We start from the raw sequence: 19397 nt of genomic DNA on the forward strand, positions 1-19397 counted from the left end.
GTCTGCCAAGGGGGTTCAATTATAGCTGTGGGGAATTCCTAGGGCATCAGCAGATGGCTGCCAAGGTTTGCCAACCTGGCACACTGCTAATTATTGCTGATTCGCAAGCATATGCCACAGGACAATGTACCATTGTTATAAAATAATGAGGTAATCTGCGTAATTTAGCAAAGCGTGTCTTTGTGTGTAAGAGTAGTATTTCTGCTGGGTTCGATGTAGGTCGATGTGCGCTAGCTTCACCGATAAAGGGGAATAAGTCATCCCAAAATTGTTTATTTGGGGGGCAATGCCACCAGATATGCAATATTGTGCCCTTGTCAGCTCCTCGGCGCCAGCAAGTGTCAGGTTTACGTTACTTGTACTTGGATTGAACTTTACGTGACCAGCCGCTGTGCAGTACTCTTGGCCTGCTCTCTTGTGAGTTGGCTTTAGGGCAAGCACACTCTATCCATATGCCCTGCAATTGAGTGCACCCACCCCAGTTATCCTTATCCCTCCCCTTGTTTGCTTATCTATGGTGGTAACCATGTATAGAACACATTGCTAAATGTTGATACCGCTTATACGCTGTAATGACTGATTGATGCTTTGGGTTATACTATCTATTTTCACAATAAACCTTAAAAAAAAAAAGTTTTATTTAAAAATAATAATAATAATAATAATAATAATAATAAGCATTGCATTATATTCTGCTATATCACTGGGAGCTTTATTTTTTAGTACATAAATTGACCAAGCAAAATATTTTAATACACAGCTTTCATTCTAACCCCAACAAATTAAACCAGAGTAAGTGTCTCTATGGGGAGGAGTCAATGGTAATCCTGTTCCTTTAGTGACATCTGGTGGTAAAAATATATTTGCTGGCCTGTGCAAGTAGTAGTCCAGGTTGGCCTGGAACTAATGTAAAAAGATCTCATCCCACTCAAAACAGTGTTTTTTTTAAAAAGCTTTTTAATGATGTGAACAGGATTTAAATTTGGCAAACCGGTTCCACCTGTGAGAGAATTAATATAACTTACTATATGATAATAAGACTGCATGCATGGATAGCTGGGCACCTTGGGAATTGTAGTCCATAGTAGTGTAGCTAGAATAGGTATCCCTTATTTAAAGTGCAGCATTATATAGTTATATTTAACAGCATTGTTAAGACGGTGTCAATACCATTTTGTGACAGAGGCAGCCGGAAGCACCATTAGCAGCCTTTCCCATTAACAAGTCACTATTAGGCTGTAGAAGGGGGATCACAATACAATAGTCTGCAAGAACGACAGCAGGGGTTATTACTGTAGTCCTTGAACTGATTTAGCAAGCTATTGTTTACTAAACTGTACTGCGTGTTTCTCCAAATCATAAATGATAGCTGTCACATGTCCTGTTTGCGTATGTTCATCAATCTTTGCAGGGCTCCAGGATACACGTGGCTTGTATGACATTCGTTTAATGTCAGAGGGGTCAAGTTATGTATCTAACATAAAACTGCTTAACTATAGTAGCACCTCATTACACTGATATAACTATACCCATGATTTGTATCTATGTATAAACATTTTATTGTACAAAGTGTAACGAGAAATTGGCTTCAATGGGCTTATTCATTCATTTAAACTTTAAATTTAAATGGATTTTTAAAATTAAGGTTGAAATAGCTTAGTGCGAAAAAAATCAATCAGTTTCAGTAATTTGGCCTAAAATGTGAAATTGGCTTGGAATCCTGACAATTCACAGTCGGAAGATTCACACTGTGAGAAATCACGTGAAAGGAAAATTAAAGCGATGGTATGTGCGCTGGGTTTCATTTCATAATAAGCCGACTATCACGTGACTTTCTAATGGAAATGGTTTACATTTTTGGACATTTGATCTAAAGAATAGCATTGAGCAGTATTTATTTATTTATTTTTTAATTCTTTATTTTTATTGTGCAAAAAAGAACAAACAGGCGTGTAGGACCCCGAGAGCGTTGACATGCGTTGCATTAACTTACAGGAAAATACATTGCCATGGCATGAGATAATTGCACATTTTTAACAAATATAAACAAGCTAATCAATGTCTCACGTGTAAATTATAAAGAAAACAGGTTAGGTAGACATGAGTGAATCGCTTTGTAGTTATCTGAAGCAATCATAAGTAGGGTCTAAATTAGGCTTTGTTCTGAGGATACCGTGTCAGATATTATGACTTGTGAAACACACATCTTAATCTTGGAACGTATGACATGGTGTTAAACACTGGCTATACACATTGCAGAACTAGTTAAGGACACAAAATGTGAGCCTGCTTTATAGATAATAAAAACAGGGGGGAAGAGTCTGCGCTGGATAACAGAAATACAGGCAGCAACCCTAAAAAAGGGAATCCCTCAAGACCCTTTATAAAACAAACTAAAAATGGTAAAAGTGGGTAAGGGCTGCGCTGAAAGCTAAAATACAGTAATCTATGACAGTAAAGACCAGACCAAATGGTCTAAATGAATAGACAACAACAAATAGACCTATATAACTGATAAAAAGTCTCACTTAAAACAACAGAAAAAAAGGATAAAAGAGTCCATCCAAGTGATAAAATGTTCAATAGGATAAAAATAAATAGAACGTCTCAATGATATAGCTGGATAGAGTATGTGTACAGTCCTCGGGAGTTGATTCATCCGGGTTGTAAATAATCCGTATATGTGAAGACAAGAATAAAAACACGACAAACTGCCAATAGTGAAGTATAGTGATGTCCCGAACAGTTCGCAGGGAACTAATCGCCAGCGAACATAGCTTGTTCGCGGTCGCCGCGGCGGGCGAACATTTGCGATGTTCGGTCCGCCCCCTATTCGTTATCATTGAGTAAACTTTGACTCTGTACCTCACAGTCAGCAGACACATTCCAGCCAATCAGCAGCAGACCCTCCCTCCCAGACCCTCCCACCTCCATGACGAATAGGGGGCAGACCGTACATCGCATATGTTCGCCCGCCGCGGCGACCGCAAACAAGCTATGTTCTCCGGTGAACAGTTCCCGGTGAACTGTTCGGGACATCTCTAGTGAAGTATTGTAAATCCAAGAATAAAATGAAGATAATACACTTACACATACAAGATAATACAGCTCTAGGATGGAGGGCGTTCAGTGGTATGATCCCCGCTAATATACTGACGAGGTGTGTTTCCTCAGTCCGGCCTTGGTTATGTCGTACTCCACAATATATAAAAAACCGCAATAGTGCTCTCAGTTTGAAAAAAATAAATAAAATAAATTGAAATAAAATATACTCACAAGTGTAGAGCAGAGGATACTGCTCTATTAACACAGCACTGGTGGGATGATCCCCACCTAGGATTTCTTGAATCAGGATACAATAAAAATGCCAGGAAAAGTAACAATAAAAAGTGCATATAAAATACAATAAAATGAAGATTGGTCCTATAAAAAAGGCAACCAAAAAAACTTTTATTGTTAAAATACACAATTTAAAACCATTTAATGGTTTTAAATTGTGTATTTTAACAATAAAAATTTTTTTGGTTACCTTTTTTATAGGACCAATCTTCATTTTATTGTATTTTATATGCACTTTTTATTGTTACTCTTCCTGGTATTTTTATTGTATCCTGATTCAAGAAATCCCTGATCATTCCACCAGTGCTGTGTTAATAGAGCAGTATCCTCTGCTCTACACTTGTGAGTATATTTTATTTCAATGTATTTTATTTATTTTTTTCAAATTGAGAGCACTATTGCTGTTTTTTATATATTGTGGAGTACGGCATAACCAAGGCCGGACTGACGGACACACCTCTTAAGTATATCCCTTAGCGGGGATCATACTGCTAATCCTAGAGCTGGCCTAAGCTCCTCCAAATGTGAGTGTATTATCTTACTTTTATTCATTTTATCCTTGGATTTACAATACTTCACTATTGGCAGTTTGTCGTGTTTTTATTCTTGTCTTCACATATACGGATTATTTACAACCCGGATGGATCAACTCCCGAGAACTGTACACATACTCTATCCAGCTATATCAGTGAGACGTTCTATTTATTTTTATCCTATTGAACATTTTATCACTTGGATGGACTCTTTTATCCTTTTTTTCCGTTGTTTTAAGTGAGACTTTTTATCAGTTATATAGGTCTATTTGTTGTTGTCTATTCATTTAGACCATTTGGTCTGGTCTTTACTGTCATAGATTACTGTATTTTAGCTTTCAGCGCAGCCCTTACCCACTTTTACCATTTTTGCTTTATAGATAGGTAGTGAGCAAGTGTTAATGGTGGTAATGTCCCGCAGGGGAGAAGTGAATGGAGACAAAGCCCCATACCTGCTTACAGATTAATTTAACCCCACTCAGCCTATGCCCTCTGGGCTTACAGCACCATCCAGCCTGTTGTTGTTCCACCATCGGGGTTAAAACCCCAGTCGTGTGGGACCTCTTGAATTGAAAATATGGTGAAGGTGAAATAGAGGCAGCTGTGGTTGGTCCCAGCGAGGGTCGTGTCTTATCCTGGCCTGCGCTGTGTCTTGATGCTCCTTGGCAAGGATTGTTTGCACGCCGGTGCCTGTTTTGCCTCTGCTGACGAGGTAGGGGTATCTTATGTTCCAGCCGTTTAGGTGGACTCTCGCAGGGTCCATTCTGTGTCGAGGAAGTGGGTTGTCTAGTGGTCGGAAGCATGGCAAGTACACGCCGGGCCTCCTCAGCAGAGTCCAGGCGATAGGTAAGTGTAGCTAGCCAGTTAACCAACAAGCCATCCAGCTTTTCCTTGAGAGAAGGTTCAGGGCTGCACGTGGCGTCCGCCATTATGAGTGCAGTACGCTGCCTGCTACTGGAACTCACCACCGCGTCACAACTTGATGGTGCCGGGATATCCCTTACCAGCGGGGGACTGGCCGACAAACCCGCATGTAGCCGCCAATCTCGGGTCAGAAGCATGAATAAAGCGCATACTGCTGGGAGGGGCAGGGGGGAGGGAGATGGTGAAGGAAAGACTTCAGGCTTCATGTGCATTAGCATGCTGAGGGACTGGCCGCCTAACCCGCATGTAGCCGCCAGTCTCGGGTCAGAAGCATGAATAAAGCGCATACTGCTGGGGCCTGCCACCTCCAGGACACGTCGGCAGCGTGATTTCAGCGTAGAATTTTAATAATTTAAGTTATTTTAGAGCTCCTTCCTATGGAGTTCTCAAGATGTGCGACCGGTCAGTACGTCAGTTAGGCTCTGCCCCAAGCAGTATTTATTTTATGGAGCGAGAAAACACAATATGTATATCATGCTGTCAGTTATCTTAGTTTCAAGGAATCTAATGCTCTGTGTTAGGTTTCTTGGAGTGGAAAGTCCATGACATTCCGGTACAGTTTCTATATATATATGTAAAGGCAGTTAAGCTGTCACTGTGGTTGTCTTGCCTGTACTGGGCGACTGAGGGCGCCGGCCAGTGGAGCAGGTGCTGAGCTGAGACCCGGCGCTTAATGAAGGCTCTTGGTGAACTTTGCCTTTAAAACAGGCCTTTACCAAAACTACATATACAGTGCTGACTCTTAACATGTTCTCTATAGCAATGCACAGCACCTGACACAGGCACAACAGCTGCTGCCTGAATGTTAAAAGCAAATACCTTGCATTGTACAGCATAGGACTAATTTGCGCTCTGTTAGTGCATTCCCATAGAACAAAGCTATGCAAGCTGTCACAGAGTAACAAAACACATCTACACTGAGGCTTAGAACTGGTTTAGCCACAAAAGATGTATCAAAGAGAAGTCTCCAGACCAGATCAGATCAAAGAACATCAACCGCATTCAGCATCCACATGTAAAGGTGCATATGAAGATAAAAAAAACGTGCTTCAAACCAATAACAAGATCACAGTCCGCCAGAATTTATTATTGCCCAGATGAAGGACATACCCTGTTTATGAGCTACATCCACGCAGAGACAAAAAACAAGCTTATGGTCCCAAAATAGACTGATATACATGCTGAAAACCCACGCCGAGGTAGTTATAGGAAAAGAAGGTGTAAATTAGCACCAAATGCCTCTTTTGAAAGGCTGATAGGTAAGGTACCCCACACATTTTATAATGGTTATCATATTTATGTTTTTAAAATATATCATTCTCCATAAAGTAAATGTATCATTTTATTTTAAATGAATATGTTAGGTAGTGAGAGTTTCCAGCAAGGTATCAGCGTTAAGCTTATCTTGGTTCCTTAAATGCTGTGATCCGTAAATAAGATTATCCTTCTACCTAGCTCAGTGCTTGACTAACAGATATAGAGATTAGCTAATTACAATAATCGGGTTAAATACAAGCTCCTCGGAGAGATATAAAGAGAGTTTAAGGAACCAGCAGGAATTTAATTTTGAGTAACAGAGGAGCGTAATTTTCTTTACCTCCCCTGGTGCTCGAATGGTTAATTTATAGATATAATAGTTCATATGCAGAGCACAAACCTCCTATTGATCCATGGAAAAATCTGATATCCATTTTGGCGTGAATTCGTTTTTCACCCCACTTTTTTGGTAGCACACATTGAAATCGAGTTGAGATTTTCACCTTCATTTGGATCAAAAGTAAAAAATAGGTTAGATTATGAAGTTAAATTTAATAATGGTTCTGTCCGAGCTACGTGTTCTGATAAAGTACAGTTTAACCTTTCTTTTATGCTATCGTTTATTACCAGCATGTTTATTAGCAGATAGACATCAGACATGTATACTAACCATTTAGAACATTTTTGTATTTACTTTTATGACCTGTTATGACAATTACTGACATTCACTGTTTACATAAGTAGAAATATTCCTAAAGAGTGTCACCCACTGAACTATGAATTGTTGGAACCTGAATTTCAAATTTTAGGCCAAAACAAAGGGACTTGCACAGTTCTCCAATACATGTATGTTTCCAGTGTACCATTTTGGCCTAAAAGTATAACAATTGATGGTGAACAAATGATAGTTCATAGTTTAGTGAATAACTCTGACAGGATATTCACAATCATATTATTCGCGGAATACATTTCCCATGATGCCTTAAGACAGTTTGTGCATCATGGGAGATGTAGTTCCGAAACAACTAGTGCCAAGGTTCCTATCTATTTCCTTCAAATACCAAGTAAGGGATATATGGATTAAACCCAAAATAAAGCACATTTTTACACCATTGTAGTTGTGAGTTTCGGATCAAGATAAATGGAGATTCTAAATACTTGTGTGTCATCAAGCTATAAGATGCCTGGTTATACATCTCTTATTAATTATAAAGACGACACATGATCATGAGTGGCTTCTAACACTTTCACACGATGAACTGAACTCATCGCATGCCATGGTTCCATCTGTTACTGGGCACGTTTAGGATTACAGACTGGAGGATGCTTCGCATAGTTCCTAGAACATGATGTACCTCTATATACAGCTCCTCGTCAGAGCGAGCTCAGATGAAGGGTGACTGTGGCTGGCAATGGAAGGAGACAGAATGAGATAATGTTTGAATGAAGACTCAGCATCTCCAACTGCATTGAAAAAAAATTATTAGAGGTGATCAAAGAGCAGCAAAGAATAAAACGTATAGAAAGGACAAGATAGTATTTTGACGATCAAACCTGAACAAATTGGTTACTTGATAAAAGAGTGGAGTTGTCTATTTTTGTTTGGAAGAACCAATAAAAGGTAAAATGAGCGTCAGGCCTTGCAGACAGACTGGCAAGTCAGACAGTTCTATTCACAGCTATGAAGAAGACACAAGCTCTGAAGACCTGAGGGATAACCAGTTATCTGAAGCCGAGGTTCGGAGGAAAGAAGTTCTTTCAAAGGTAAAGACCCCCCAAGTTTTGTTTTGCCACTAGTGCCATTAATTAGAGAAAGGTTAAATTCTGCGACCGCGGACTTCAAGGAAGCTTAGCCAAAACCCACAGCTGCGAAGCACATTTACAAGATTATTCACTAAAACATAAATTGTCAATTTTAGAACAAAAGTCAATTTTAGTTTTGCTTTCATTTCAAATATTTTGGCCTAAAACTTTTATTTTCCTTTAAAATAAACATTCCACAGTTTAGCAAATAACCCTGTTAATGTGTTTTTCACAAAACCGTTAACCTTTAACAGGTTAACAGTTTCCCAGGAAATTACACCTACAATCAAATAGGCTACAAAACCGTTTTTTCTATTTTACACGTGCTAAGTGGAAATATATTCTTTATTTTTTTTCCTGCTAGTAAAATTAAATGGGTAGATAAAGATATCGCAGGTATGTACACACAAAACGTATAAATAAAAGAAGGATCCCTTTTTATTCCAAATTATAGTGGAGAATTCATGCCGGTAGCAGTGCACATTGGTGTCTAAAAGCTGTGTGTTATTTTAAATTGCATACTTTTCCATCAATAAAATCCAACAATGTGCATAGAGATTTCATAATTAAACTGGACAAGTTGAGAACTGGCATTGTAAATTTGAAGCTAATATAGCTGACCCAGGTCAATTTTTCCAACTTAGTTTTTCTAATTTACTATATGATAAACTAGGTTTTTGAATGTTCCTTTTAACTCCTTATAAATCAGTTCTGTGGATAATTCCCAGCATTTCTCCCCATACACACATCGTCTAGTAAACTAATGGAACACTTAAAGAGAAGGTAAGTGCTATAGGCTCAAAAGTAATGACAAAACAGATACCAACGTTTTGGCTGTTAAAGCCTTGTAGATATATCCATTAACCGGGAATTAGTCTCAGTATTGCAATTTTTAATCTAATATATCCTAGTTAGAAGTATTATTCAAGACCATCTATTTTTGGCCAACAAGTTGCAATCCATGGCCTTTTAACAGGGCCAGAGATGAGTTACATTATTTCACCAGCCTGTGTATGCAGTGATGTCATGATGGAGTGATGTCATGACTTCTAATGCTCTCCTTCTGCCAGTCCCACTGTAATAAATCACCACGTTGAAAAAACATTCTGGCGTTCTCTTAAAAATTAAACTAGGTTCTTACGGCCTGGTTCTATAGAAATGCAGGCGGTGTTGCACAACAGCTAATATGACATACATTCTAATATAGTTTGGCACGATAACAGCTTATCAAAGATTGCATAATACTCATCGTTTACAATGTGACTTTAAATAGCTGTCCTACAATGCTTGTTAATATAAAAAATATTTATTCACTGTAATAACCAAGCTTTGTTTCCATAACTGTTAAATAATTAAAAACACATTATTAGGAAATAAATATTGCTATCTATATATGTATACAAGCGCGCACACAATACGCCTACGGCTGACGTTAATATTACACTGGTTTTAAAACTATAGTGTAAAATAATTAAATTGCATTGAAGGCACAGCAACTTGTTATGGTCTGTACGTTATAAATATCTGGCTTTATTTGGTAATAAAGACGTCCCTGATATATAGCATGACTGCCTAGTCCATAAGCTGATCAGTAATTAGGCTTTCATTAGTTAAACCATGCACTGTAACCTAATGCCTCTCTGAAACATGACCTCACTGAGGCTAATTATACACCGCTATATTGGATCCCATGAAAAGAAAAATACTGCACTATATAGAGAGTGACTTTAGTGCTGGCACAGACTGGAGCCTGGCCTTAGTACAAGTGCAAAATAGAGGACGACCTTGTCAGTGATACAACCTAGGTAGTGGTGTTGAAACTGGGACAAAATAGGAAGGGAAAATGTGGGCAGTAGATTTCCTTTTGAAGCAATATGGGCAGTGTATTTGGCATTTAATCTTGGTGTTAGCTTTAAATAATTTTTTAAACTAACAAAATGTGCGTTTCTCTTTTCTCAGATAAAAATTATTACCATATCCGATTTGAGGAAGGAATGGCAGGCTCGCTCTGACGTGCACGCAGAAAAACAGAAGCGCAACCCATTTAGCGAAGATTTCGACTACGCACACGCCATGAAAGTCCGTCTCCATAAGGGGGATCGTGGTTATGGCAGACCAGAGGAAGGTAGCAAGACTGAAGAGAGAGGGAGCAGAGCCCATCAGCACATCCACAAGGAAATAGAGGAACTGTGCCTCATTATAAAAGAAATGGGGGTGAAAGGTAGAGACGGAAGGATCAGAGTGACATTTGGAAGGCTCTTCCAGAGATATGTTCGAGTTTCAGATAAATTAGTGGGGATGCTGCTGAGAGCAAGAAAACACGAGCGACTGGAGTTTGAGGGAGAGATGCTATGGCAAGGAATGCATGACCACATTGTTATCACTCTGCTGGATTAAATGCTTTTGTTCCATATATATTCTATATGAATCGAAATGACTCGGAAATATTCCTCTGCGGAAGAACTGTAAATAGTTATCCATGATGTTTTGTTATACATGCAGTTGTCTCCCCTTGAATGATAAATTACTGTTTGAGCACAGTGTCACACCAAGACAATACAGGAGATCAATTAAAAGGGACACTCTGGGCACCATAACAACTTAATTGGAATGAAGTTCTTATGGTGCAAAAAGGCTTGCCTCACAAACAGTTTAACCCCAAAGTATTGAATCCAGTGCCCATCAGCTCTGCCCAGCCTTTTCCGTAACATTCCAAGGAATTAATCAATAATTAACAAATGGTTTAACCCCATGAGGTAACCCAGCACCCGAGGATCTCTTTGCACCATAACAACTTAATTTCTATCAAGTTGTTATGGTGTCCAGTGTGATATTTTAAGATCTCTTTTGATCGGATCATAAAAAAATGTAGTCTACTCACTAATCCAAGAACTGTGAATACTTGACAAAGGAACTGCAATTTTAATGTCAAAATAATCAAACTGCTAATATTTGTTGCCTGACCGTCAGCCACCATATCAGTGAACAAAATCTGACACCTTTTACTGGAAATGCTGTTGGAACGTCTGCTTTTACAAGGGATTAAAGTGGGGGGAAAGCAGCAGTAATATAAAAACTGCAGAGTGTTTTATCAAAATTACATAGGCATGTTCAAAGTAACTTTTTTTTGTTTTTATAAAAGAAGCTTCATTATATATTTTTTACGATGTATTTATATTTAGCCAACTGAAGAAACAACAAAGTAACAAATAAAAAGCACACAGTAAATTCAAATATTACACGTCAATAAATATGTTTACATCGCAAGCTCTAAGTCTGCCCACAGTGGCTGTCTACCAGCCACTAGAGGGCTTCCTGTATCAAAACAGACCTTTGATCACGCTCTGCATGAGCACCTCCAGCGTCAGATTTTTCCCCATGGGTGGAGCCTGACCCAGCACCAAGGGACATTGGCGCTAGATTCAGGTAAGTGACGGAAGGGGATTTAGCGAGGGAAGGGGGCACTGAAGGGAACTATAATGCCAGGGAAACGGCTTTGTTTTCCTGGCACTATAGAATCCCTTAAAGCAAAAGGCAGTTCCCCTTCTCTCAAACTAACCAAGAGAGAGAGAGAGAAAAAAAAATCTAGTTTTAATATAATTTTGAAAAGGAAAAAAAGATAAAATAAATAGTGTTAATAATATAAAAATCTACTAAAGTAGCACAAATTTGTCAAGTAAACACAAAACCATACAAATCCACAAAACAAACCCTGATACATATAATAAAGACACAAAGAATAAGATATTGAAATAATAGAGAAAACATGATGAGAATGATTATGGAAAGTTCCGCAAATCAGGGCTAACAGGGTAGATTTTTATTTAGGAATGAATGGCATGCAAGGTACAGCTAATGCACTTACACTCAGTGGTAATGGTCATTCAATAAAAAAACAGGCCAACTCATTAAAAGGTAGGGTATTGATTTTTTACACTGACGCTTTACTTATGGTTGGTTATTTTGGGCTACGGATCAGCTCATTTACGAAGCATCCGAAGAATCAAACAGGCTTGCCGTGGTGTCTAAGGTATGTGCTGAAGAAATTGCTTGACGTATATAGTGGGAAGTCCGTAAAATCTCCCTTGAGCGTCACAATAACAATAACGGCTGGTTCTGTTCCTATCAGCAGTAGGGATTAGGGACTCCAATGCCTAGCCATGGCACCGATTTCAAATTTTTGGACAAACTTTTAAATGATTTAATATTTTGGGATAAACCTTTAAAATGATTTAACATATTCAAAAAAATTTTTTTTTCATTTTTGTAAAAAAATTAAAATGTTAATACATATTTGTAGATATATTAATGTTTTAAAAAAATAATTTTAAAAGTTTATCCAAAAATACTAAATCATTTGAACAGCTTATTAAACAAATATTTCATAGAAGCCCACGCAAGCTAAGTACAACATGAGCTGCTCTTGTTAAGATTAGTATTGGCATGTGAAACAGTATAAGAGAATTTCATTCATGTGAATCCTTTAACCGAACGCATACCAACCGGTGGATTAGGTCACAACATTGGCAGACAGCGTCTAATTCAATCACTAATGTAATAACGCCTTTAGTATTCTGAGTGTTTTACACACAAGCACAGTTTCCAGTTTATCGCACTGTAGTGTGTTCGTTGCATGTGCGGTATTGGCCTCTTATTTATTTAAGTCAGTATAAATGTACTTATAGTGTGACTGAATATTAATGTACACATCCAAAAAACTGTCCACGATCCACTGTGACAAGAAGCCCAGGAAAAAAAGTCAAAAATCTTTAATTATCAAATTCTTCTGTAGGCAAAAACAGCATAAATGAATGAACCCAATTATGGTTTAAAGCAAACAATATACTCATAGTTACATAGTTACTCAGCAGTATAATCGCTATAGCGAGAGTTCAGGGTATTCACGTTGGTGTCTATCTGGGTTACTCACTAAATGGGAATTTAGAGTGAATTTCAAATTTCAAGTCAGAATAGCCAAAATTACATCCTTACAGCTCAGCTATTCTAACCTTAAATAACCCTGTATGTATGTGTTGACATCATCGTGGATTAATTATAATCTGCAGTGCTAGAAGAAGACACTGGTCTTTAGGTAGCAACTTCAGTTTAGCAACTGTAGGGTAGATAGTGGTGGGTCTTGATACGGACCGTGCTGGTGGACAGGACTCAGCAGCTGGCGGCTACCAAGCAATGTTTGCTGAAAATGATTGATCTTTCTGTGCGAAGGATTCAGATATTGTATAAACAGCAGGCAAGGGCAAGCAATTGACAGAGGAAAAGGGTATTACAATGCATATTGTTATACAAAGGAGCAGACTGATAAATGTATGTCTGTGCACACCGTACAGATCACCATGGCATGGCATAAAATTAATGGACTTTTCCAAGCATCATAACCACTACAGCCTGGGACCAGGAGGGTTGCATAGTGCATTTCTCATTATATATATATTACAGTTATTAGTTTTTTTGCCCACCACACCACTAATATTAGGGTGATAGGAGTAGATAGGATTAATTATTTTTAATGGAGTGTGGCTAAGGGAATGGGGACAACTAGCCCCCTGGGGGGGAGGGAATCCAACAATTTAGGGGGTTGATATTTGCATGTCCACCCCCCATTTGGTTATTTATTTAGAGCCAACCACTTATCTATGAATCGGGAGATATTAGACCCTCCCCAATGAATATTACTACTAAGGGCCCTACCTGCTGCCCATGGGTGGGGGCTGGGGGGAATTAATTTCCCCTGCTGAATATTACTATTAGGACCAGCACCTGCCACCAATAGGTGGGCAAAGGGAGGACTTTAGGAACTTCATAAATATTACTATTAGGGTCCACACCAGCTGCAAATGGGAGGCAGGACACTACTCTTATTTAATAATAGCTCCCACCTGCTAGCCATAGGTCGGGCAAGGGGCTGTACAGTAATCTATTACTTTTTTAATGTCCCCCACCTGCTCAACCTCCTCATTTCACAGGTCCCATCCAAATGGCTGCACAGTTGCAAGTTTTAAATGCATTGCATATATGATATAAGGAACATTTTAAACATCCCTTTAGTAAGATTGACCCCCATATGTTTTTTTTGGGTTAGTTTTGGGTTAGTTTTGATTCCCTCCCCCCCTGTCTCCCCCCCCCCCCCCCCCCCATATATTTCTGTTTCAAAGTACTCAGTCCGGATTTCAGCCATCCAGAGGTGTTCGGTTTGGGGCCTGATTTTCTAAATCCAAGCATTGTTCACGCTATTTAACAATGGTCCCATTCAGTACAGAATAACCCTATAGGTCTATCATTGGCTTGAACAAGTCTAGTAAATTGTCTTCCAGATAAAAGTGGCTTGAACAGGCCCCCGGCTTAAGTTGGTAATTGCAACTGAAACACATGATAGCAGAGTTCATCTGTCATCAGTATGAGCCTATCAATTGCAGGAAGCCCTTTCTTGTTACATGAAATAAGGTGTGTTATAAATGAATTAAAATATACACGGTTACTGTGTCATAAAAACGCAGAATAGCCAGCATATTTGACAGGAAGAAATCAAGGTACAGTTAAGGGCTTAGGAACTTCTACTGCACTATTAATAAGTCCATCCTCCATGAATAGAATGTCGATTGAAAAGCTGATTTCGAACTCTCAGAACAGGGTACCATCATCTACCTGTTATATTATATTATACAGTACTTAGTAACAGCTCCATCTAGTGGAGATCTTGAATGCCGCAGTCAATTAAGCATTTAGGTCACACCGGAGGGATTGTGCAATATTTGTGTTATTGCCCTTTTTTTTCAGGAGACTGAAAACCATAAATCATTTACTTGCTGAGAGAACATTTCATTACTCTCTGGTCCTATAAATGTCTCACAGCGTAGTTAGCATTTGTTATGTTTCTTTAAACAGCGCATCTTGCACTGCAGAACAGGGAGTGATTTCAGAGCCCTAGGCAAAGTATTAATTGTGTGTGGGAAGGAAACAGTGATAAGGTGGGTTCGATACACCTTTCTCTGGTTCAGAATAGGACATAGATCAGCTGCGAGCAGCCATTTTTTCTTCTTTTTTTTCCAGAAAACAGCAGGAGATCTTTATATTTCCAAAACTCAGAATTAATTAATTGTGACTAACAACGGCCACGCCTGTAATGAGTGTATCTTAAAAACACGTACCTACTTGTTTTTGTTATTGGATCTTAGTTCAGTCAGATCAGTACACTTGGGAAAGCTCAGACCATGCCAATTCATGCACAATAACATCACTGTCTAAAGGTAATATTTTGTTTATTTTTAAATTAAAAGTAGTAAACACAAAATAAAAGATAGAATATATCAATTTAAATACTTCTGCCTATCAAGTCTATTCATTAGTAAATCTGCCACTCCAGTAAGTAAAACACAGTCATTTATTAATTTACCTTAAGAAAGGACTAAGGCGGGACCAGGATACGTCCGTGCTTTATGTTTAAGTAACAACATAGAATTGTGCACCAGGAAATAAAAGCCATTCATAGTGAAGCCGTGGAAAAGTCTGCCTTAAAATGTATATTCTGAGGTTTGACATTGGGCCACATAATAGTTCCAGTAAAGTTCTACTTTATTTGCTACAACAGGAATCTTCTGGGACGTGAACTAACCCTAAGCTAATAGGGTCATCATGTTCTGTGATTCCTTATCGGGTAACGATATACCTGGCATGTTTATTCTATCATTTTTCAGTTTAGGCTTATTTCAATATATATATATATATAGAGAGAGTATAAAGCATCAGTGTGCAGTTTATATATTTGTAGATTTTACAATATTGCCCCTACAGTGGTGATGGTATTTATACACACTATGTTGGAGTTTTGTAATGAGGTGGTAGCGGTGTATTTTCTATATAGACTCTAGAATGTTTAGTTTTATTTATTTTTGGTTTGTTACTTTTTCATTCAAGAATAACGAAACTCGAGTCCTGAGCTGCAAACAATGGACACCATGGCTTATTTTTAAATATGATGGAGGATTATATATATGGGGATTTGGTTGAATCCAACATTTTAAATGGAGAGCAGCACTAATGCCTGGTGGATGTTTTTATTAAAATAAAAATGAAACACCTACCTTGATGGTAAACCCCCCCCCCCCCCCCCCGGGATGTCTACGTGGTATATTAATAGCCTTCCAGCGTGCATAGACTTACAAAGAAACCTTCACAGAGAAACAATGACAGAGAGAGTATTGGTGCATAAACCAATGGAATGCCACCCTTTGCTGGGTGGCATGTCAGACAGCCTGAAACTGAAAAAAGGCCAAGAAGAAGTCTGGCACTACATCTGCTTTATATAATTCCTTTGGCAACATATATAAAATGAAATATGCATTGAAAACTAAAATAATGGTATAGGTATTACTAGCCTAATCCCCCTACGTATTCATGGATTTAGACTTGTAATAGGGCATTATTGTTCTCAGCATTTCTTTTTATAATCTAAAGGGTAAGTCGGTTATTATGTCCTGTCGTAATGCCTAAATATGCAGATGCGTATTGGTCATCTGTTAATGTCCAGTAGTAAAGTGGGCTCTTTAGCAATTTTTTTTTAAAATATCACACAATGTCCCACTGTAAAGTGTCAGTACTTCAAAGGCAAGGGAAATGTAGGCACTTTGTCTCAAGATAATGCCTTATATAACGGCATCCAAGGGAATCTGAACACGTTGGGTGATTAAGTAATGCACTGCTCATCATTGTGGAGCTACAAGGTTTAAAATCATTTTGCCTGTACAAAATAAACAATAAAGAGAAGGAAACGCAATTATTTATATGCTAAGGTATTTCTCGTTGCAATATGCTGGAATGTCAAAAATCCTCACGATGGCAGCCCCGTGGCAAATAATAAACATCACAAATATTTGAAATCATATCTTAATAGCCTGAGGACAAAATGTTGTTTATTTGGAATGAGCACCGATGATAATGTCACAAACCTGTGTGAGATCGAACGCTGAATGACAAGAAAATTGTTAACACCGGTCGTTAACTTTAAGTGGTTTGTTCAAGAATTGTAGCCACACCGCAATGTTTAGGCCAAGTAAAGAAAATCTACAGTTTAGCTATTCCGTACACTTAGGACTAAATTTGATTTACATTTTCTGGTCAGTTCAACACTACACACTGTTCAGAGAATAAATCCCTAAATTGTTTGTGAGAAAATAAAAATTACACTGTGTATACACAGCTAGAGGGTCTGGGATATTTTTTTTATTTTAGTTGAATCAAGGAAAAAAAAAAATTCACGTGCAAAAGACAAAGATTTAAAAGGCTTTTTTTTTTAAAATGTATGTTTATCTGAGTGCTGTAGAACAGAGCTGTACAGCTGTACATTACCACATTCCACTGTAGCATTGAATAGATTGCTGTAGTGACAGTGAGACCTTCTGCTAGTGAGCGGTTAAGGGATTACTGTGTTAGTGCAGAACTGTGTAACAAAGGCTTGTGAATACTGATAATCCATATCTCCCAAGTGTCCCTGTTTAAGAGGTATAGTCCCTATCTTAAGGCCAAATGCGTATGTCCCTGTTTTCCATCCTAATGCCCCTCTTTTGCATGAATTTATACCAGAGCTCAACAGCAATAATACTCACAGTAATGTGTCTATAAACTACAATAAATGTGCTTAGAAATCAGTCCGTGTTGCATCTAAACAGGCTGAAATACAGAATACAAAATACATTCATGTTAATTAAAGGTCAGAAAAACCTGGATATTGATAAATACTAAGAAAAATGTTTGGATTTTACAGTCCGAAAGCCCCTAAATGGTACAATTCGGTCTTTAAAGGGATACTGTAGTAGCACCTGTTGGCTTCCATTTTTAGAACCGTAACTTGGGTGGCCATTAATGGTCTTTGGGTGAAACTCCCACTCATAGTAAACAATCTGCCAGAAGGATGGTACCGTCCATAGTAAAGCATTGGATTGGCTGAGATTGTCAATTCTGATGATCTCAGGTAAGTAGGCAGATCGAGGGTGGAGCCAGTGCCGTCAAACCAGCGCGGCACTGGAATAAAGGTAATTTAGAGAGGCAAGGGGGGGAGGGGGTGTTGGGAACCTAAATAGTGTTTATAACACTATAGGGTCAGGAATACATGTTTGTATTCCTTACCCTCTAGTGTTCCTTTAATGAGTAATCCCACTAATAGTCAGAGAATGTAAAGGGCTATTCTGCCACTTATACTAGTACAGCTAGCTTGTGCCTATTAGCACACAGGAAGGATAACTGTCTTATAACACACCTGGAAAGAGAAACGATTACAATAGAAACTGATGCCTGTTGGAATAAAATCAGGATCGGTCTCTCTAAATTAGTTCCCATGATTGACTGAGTACAAACAGTTAGAAATATATCATCTCAGCAAGGTTCCATGTAAATGTTGTGCTGGATGCATGCAGCAAGGAGGGGTTCTGGGAACTTAAGCAGATCAGGAGAGACTGAACTTTGACAGCAAAGGAGAAGATAAGGTATTCATGTGAACCTACAAGCAGCAGGAAGAGTGCAGACGCTGATACAGAAGTCTTCATTGGCAGAAAGTTACTGTTTACTCAATACAAGTTCACTGCGCAGAATTGTTTCTGTTTGGACAAAGCATGGACAGGTAATCTATCCCGGTAACCGGTTTCCTTCCCTCAATATGCATACGGTGAGTGTCTAGGTCTGTGAGCAGGATGGTAATAACCTAACAAGTTATTTCTGAATTGAACGTCTCAGTAGGAGGCAGAAGGCAGGGTTTCCTGGACATTTCTCTTCTTTTACACCAAATATTAAGACACAAAAACTGTTTAACTAATGTACGTCCAACATGCTGCGTGTATGAGGACTGCAATGGCAGGTAAGTAACCTTGTATGACTAAACATACCTTAGAAACCTCCAAACGAATTAATCAGCGTGTGCTTCATTTTATTCATCTCTACAAATGCCTGTAAGCATATTATTTTCAGTTAAGGTTCCGCTGAGTGCTAATGGAGTTATTGATTAACCCAGGAATTATTAAGAACCGACATGAGAATTGTAAATTTAGACCAAAACAACCCAGCTGGGAAAATTTCCTAACTCTGCTATTTTTGCCTAAAATAAGCAATTCCTTTGTCAATTCTCCAAAAATAACAGTTTAGTGAAGCACCCCTCATGGCTTTGTTGATGTTAGTTGTGGTAAACTGACTTTACTGACAACGTGTACATCTTATCTAAATATGTGACAGCTCAAGACATTTTGCTAAGCTTATTTTAACCAAAAGTCTGGCAAATGTGGATTTCAATGCATCTTAGTTCAGGGTTAAGTAAATAAACCCTCAGAGAATAATTTTGAACGTTCAGAAAGCTCCCAAGGACCAATAAGGTCACTGTTAATATTTTAAGGAATTTAAAGTAGCGCACGCTGTCATTTCCTTTTACTGCTAAGAAAACAAACACGACTGAATACCACTATTTCAGGACCTGCGGTAAAATACTTACAGAAAATGTTGTTCTTGTTGTTTAAGGAACCTTCTTGAAAACCCGGTGAGGTG

The 19397-nt window shown here is 38.4% G+C and overlaps 1 protein-coding gene across 1 annotated transcript; it reads left to right on the forward strand.

Moving 5' to 3' along the window:
• Positions 1 to 7455: 7455 nt before the first annotated feature.
• On the forward strand, positions 7456 to 11011 carry LOC134565936 (actin-binding Rho-activating protein-like). The gene is made up of 2 exons (XM_063425627.1): positions 7456 to 7817; positions 9816 to 11011. Exons 1-2 carry the CDS (start codon positions 7680 to 7682, stop codon positions 10251 to 10253), a joined length of 576 nt encoding a protein of 191 aa, XP_063281697.1. The 5' UTR covers positions 7456 to 7679; the 3' UTR covers positions 10254 to 11011.
• Positions 11012 to 19397: the final 8386 nt, after the last annotated feature.

Source organism: Pelobates fuscus, chromosome 6 (assembly GCF_036172605.1).
Source record: "Pelobates fuscus isolate aPelFus1 chromosome 6, aPelFus1.pri, whole genome shotgun sequence".
In the NCBI taxonomy this organism is placed as follows: domain Eukaryota; kingdom Metazoa; phylum Chordata; class Amphibia; order Anura; family Pelobatidae; genus Pelobates; species Pelobates fuscus.

Excerpts from the sequence above, each read along its gene's own strand:
- LOC134565936 (XM_063425627.1), top strand. The coding sequence starts at position 7,680 with ATGAGCGTCAGGCCTTGCAGACAGACTGGCAAGTCAGACAGTTCTATT. Across the intron at positions 7,818-9,815 it reads GGAAAGAAGTTCTTTCAAAG|ATAAAAATTATTACCATATC; the intron begins GTAAAGACCCCC and ends CTCTTTTCTCAG.